At 36.3% G+C, this 3,759-nt stretch overlaps 1 protein-coding gene across 1 annotated transcript; it reads right to left on the reverse strand.

Annotated features, from left to right (window-relative positions):
- Positions 1 to 1,082: 1,082 nt before the first annotated feature.
- Positions 1,083 to 1,730, reverse strand: LOC308489571 (uncharacterized protein; the record flags this gene model as incomplete). Its single annotated transcript, XM_081030908.1, has 1 exon — positions 1,083 to 1,730. The coding sequence occupies one exon, from the start codon at positions 1,728 to 1,730 to the stop codon at positions 1,083 to 1,085; it is 648 nt and encodes a 215-aa protein (XP_080887034.1).
- Positions 1,731 to 3,759: the final 2,029 nt, after the last annotated feature.

The following is a 3,759-nucleotide window of genomic DNA, read 5'->3' on the forward strand; positions in this document are numbered from 1 at the left end:
TCTCTTACCTGAGGAGATATATCAGTAAAATATTACTAAGGGTAATGTCTGAGAGTTGACTTTCTATATTTTCTTCTGGAAGTTTTATGGTTTTGAATCTTACATTTAAGTCCTTAATCCATTTTGAGTTTTTCCTTGTATATGGCATAAGAAGGTGGTCCACTTTTCATTTTTTTGCATGTATCTGTCCAGTTTTACCAGCACCATTTATTGAATAGACTGTCTTTACCCCAGTGTAAGTTCTTGCTTCTTTTGTCATAGATTAAATGACCATATAGGCATGAGTTTATTTCTGAGCTCTCTGTTCTCGTCCATTGATTTATGTGTCTGTTTTTATGCCAGTACCATGCTGCTTTGATTACTATGACCTTGTAGTATAATTTGATATCAGATAGTGTGATACTTCCAGCTTTGTTCTTCTTTCTCAGGATTTCCATGGCTATTTGGGGTCTTTTATGGTTCCATATAAATTTTAGGATTATTTGTTCTAGTGCTGTGAAAAATGCCATTGGTATTTTGTTAGGGATTGTATTGAATCTATATATTACTTTGGGTAATATGGGCATTTGAACTATGTTAATTCTTCCTATCTGTGAGCATGGTATATGTTTGCATTTATTTGTGTCTTCTTTAATTTCTCTCTTTAATATCTTATAATTTTCTGAGTACAGGTCCTTTACTTCCTTGGTTAAATTTATTCCTAAGTATCTTATTTTTTGATGCAATCATAAGTGGGGTGGTTTTCTTAATTTCTGTTTTTGATAATTCGTTATTGGTGTATAAAAATGCAACCATTTTCTGAATATTAATTTTGTATCCTGCTACTTAACTAAATTGATTTATCATTTCTGATAGTTTTCTTGTGGACTCTGGGGTTCTCAATAGATAGTATCATACCTGGTAGCAGCTACAGTGCCATATGTGGTTGGCTGATGCCTGTTCTGGACTTGGAAGCATGTGGGGGTGGCATTGCTGTGAACCTAGGCCAGCTGCCACCAGTACTGGGCCAGGGGCAGCTTAGCAAAAGGCTCAGAGCCCCCTAGGTCTGTTGCCACCTGCCAGCTACCTGTAAGGCTCAGTCGTTAAAGGAGCAGGCCAGGTGTGCGTCCACACGGAGAGTAGGAGGAAGAGGACCCTGGGGGCAGGAGGAAGAGTGGGAACTTTATCTTTTCCTCATATTTGTCTTCTTTTTGAGAGTACTTTTCTTCAGCAGCACTCGGACGCTTCAGGTTCTGGTCCATCAGTCTGATCTGCTCATCCGTCTCTCGGCAACGGAACTCTGCCAGTTCAGCACGTACCTCTATGTGTTCCACGTCTCCCTCAATAATCACCAGCTTATGAGCCACCTCGTCATACTTCCTATCTGCCTCTTCTGCAATGTGCTTAGCTTCTTTGAGTTGGATTTCCTGGAGTTCCATCTTTTCTTCATCTTTTAAGGCTCGGTTTTTAATAACCTCCATACCTCTCTCGCTCTCCTCAGCAGCCTTCTCAGCTTCCTCCAGCTTTTGCAGGGCGGTGGCCAGGCACTCCTGGGCGCGATCCAGCCCCTCTTCAACCAGCTGGATCCGACAGTTCAAGGATGCCACATCCGCCTCAGCCTGCCCCCGAGCCCGCCTTTCTCCCTCCACTTCCCGCTGGAGGTGCTCGGCCCTCTCCTCTGCATCGTCGGCCTGCTTCTGCAGAACCTGGATCTTGCGCTTCACCGCCTCCATGGTGGTGATCCCGGCCATGGTGCCCACCTAGCTCCTGCTCGCTCTCAGCTTCCTCTATTTCATGTTTTTAAAAAGTGAAAATAACCTAAAAAATTGTACATCTGAAACCTATGTAATTTTACGAACAATTGTCACCCCAGTAAACTTAAATTAAAAAAAAAACACCAACTAAAAATACCCTAAAGGTTCATTAACTGATATATAGAAAAATAAACTGTAATATATCCATACAATAAAACATCATTTGGCCATAAAAAGGAATGAAGTAATGATACATGCTATAACATGGATGAATCTTAAAAGCATTATGCTCAGTGAAGGAAGCCAGTCACAAAAGGCCACATATCATATGATCCTCTTTATATATAGCAATATTTTCATTGAAACATGCAGCTCTTTAAGATAAGAAATGACTTGGTGTTAAATATTATACATACTTCATTTGTATCTTTGGTAAGTGGAATAATAGCAAACAGAATTACTTTTTTGAATAGCTATGAAAGGTCGAAAGTGAAGACTTCCTATTTATTTAGCTGTCATATGCATTGCTGATATAAAGGAAAACTGAAAGAATTTCTTTTAGTGCAGTGCAGTGTGAAAGTTCATAAGGTTAGAAATAATTTTCATCCTGACTTAAACTCTTAGGTAATTTTTAAAAAAGATTTAATTACAGTTGTCATTTCTGTGATTTCTACACTGAGAAAATAGTAGGGAGAATACCCTCACTGAATGTTCTCTCTCATTCCTGAATAATTATTATATTCTTGAAACAATGACCTTGTCAGGTGACACTTAGTGGGAAGGCCAGAGAGCATCTGATTTTCAAAGTGTATGAATTCATGCATAATAATTTCACCTTTTAAAAAAATTTAACATTTTGACTAATTGAATCCTTTGACTTTTAGTAGTACTCTAATGCTGGCTCCAGTAAGTAATATTTGCCCTTGATATAGTGATTGAAAAATAGAAAAATCCTTTTAAGGAGTTTTACTGTTTGAGGAAATTAAATTTATTGGATCATGCCATTTTTTGTGTTAAAATATATTTTAAACACACTGAAAGAAAGATTAAAATATAAGCAATATCCATATGCGTACTATACAGGTTAATAAATTCTTATCATTTTGTCATGATTGTTGTAGAATTTTTAAATAATAATGATGATACGTCGTAGATACAATTTATGTCTTCCCAAATCCCATTACCTTCCTTCTCAGAAGTAATTTGTATCTTGAAATTAGTGGACTTTATTCCTAAGAATTTTTTACATTGTTATATATTTTTGTATCCAAAAGTGGTATGTTATGTTGTGTGGCATGGTTTTAAGCTATAAATGGCATTCACACTGTTTAGTCATTCTGCAATTTGCTTTTTCTCTCAACATCTTATATTTGAGATTTATTTTCATTGATACGTTTTATATGGCATCCCATTTTAAGAATATGCTCCAATTTACCTATTCATGTATTCATAAACATTTGGATAGTTTTCTCTTTTTTCAACTATTAAAAGCAATGTTACAATGAACATTCTTGGGCTTTTCTTTTTTGTTCTCATTCATGTACAAGACTTTTTGCCTAGTTATATGCTTAAGAGTGGAATTGCTGGCTATATGTGTATATTAAACTTTATTAGATGTTGCCAAATTGTTCTTCAAAGTGGTTGTACCAATTTACATGTCAGCTCCATTCTCTGCCATTTTATAAACAGTTTATTAGATATAATTTATAAGCCATAAAGTTTACCTGTATAAAGTGTGTAATTTGTGGATTTTAGAATATTTACAGAACTCTACAACCATCACCCAAAATCTAATTAGAATATTTTCATTTCATCACTCCAAAAAGAGACCTTGTGCCTATTGGTGGTCACTCTTACTACTCATCCTTCCTTTTGCTCACGTCTCAGCCCCATCTCAGTCCATCTGCTTCTTGTCTCTATAGGTATGCCTATTCTGAACATTTGTATATATGGCATCATACAATATGTGGTGTTTTATAACTGGCTTTTTTCAGTTATAATGTTTTCGAGGCTCAACCTTGTTGTA

Source organism: Rhinolophus hipposideros, assembly GCF_964194185.1.
Source record: "Rhinolophus hipposideros genome assembly, chromosome: 21".
Lineage (NCBI taxonomy): Eukaryota > Metazoa > Chordata > Mammalia > Chiroptera > Rhinolophidae > Rhinolophus > Rhinolophus hipposideros.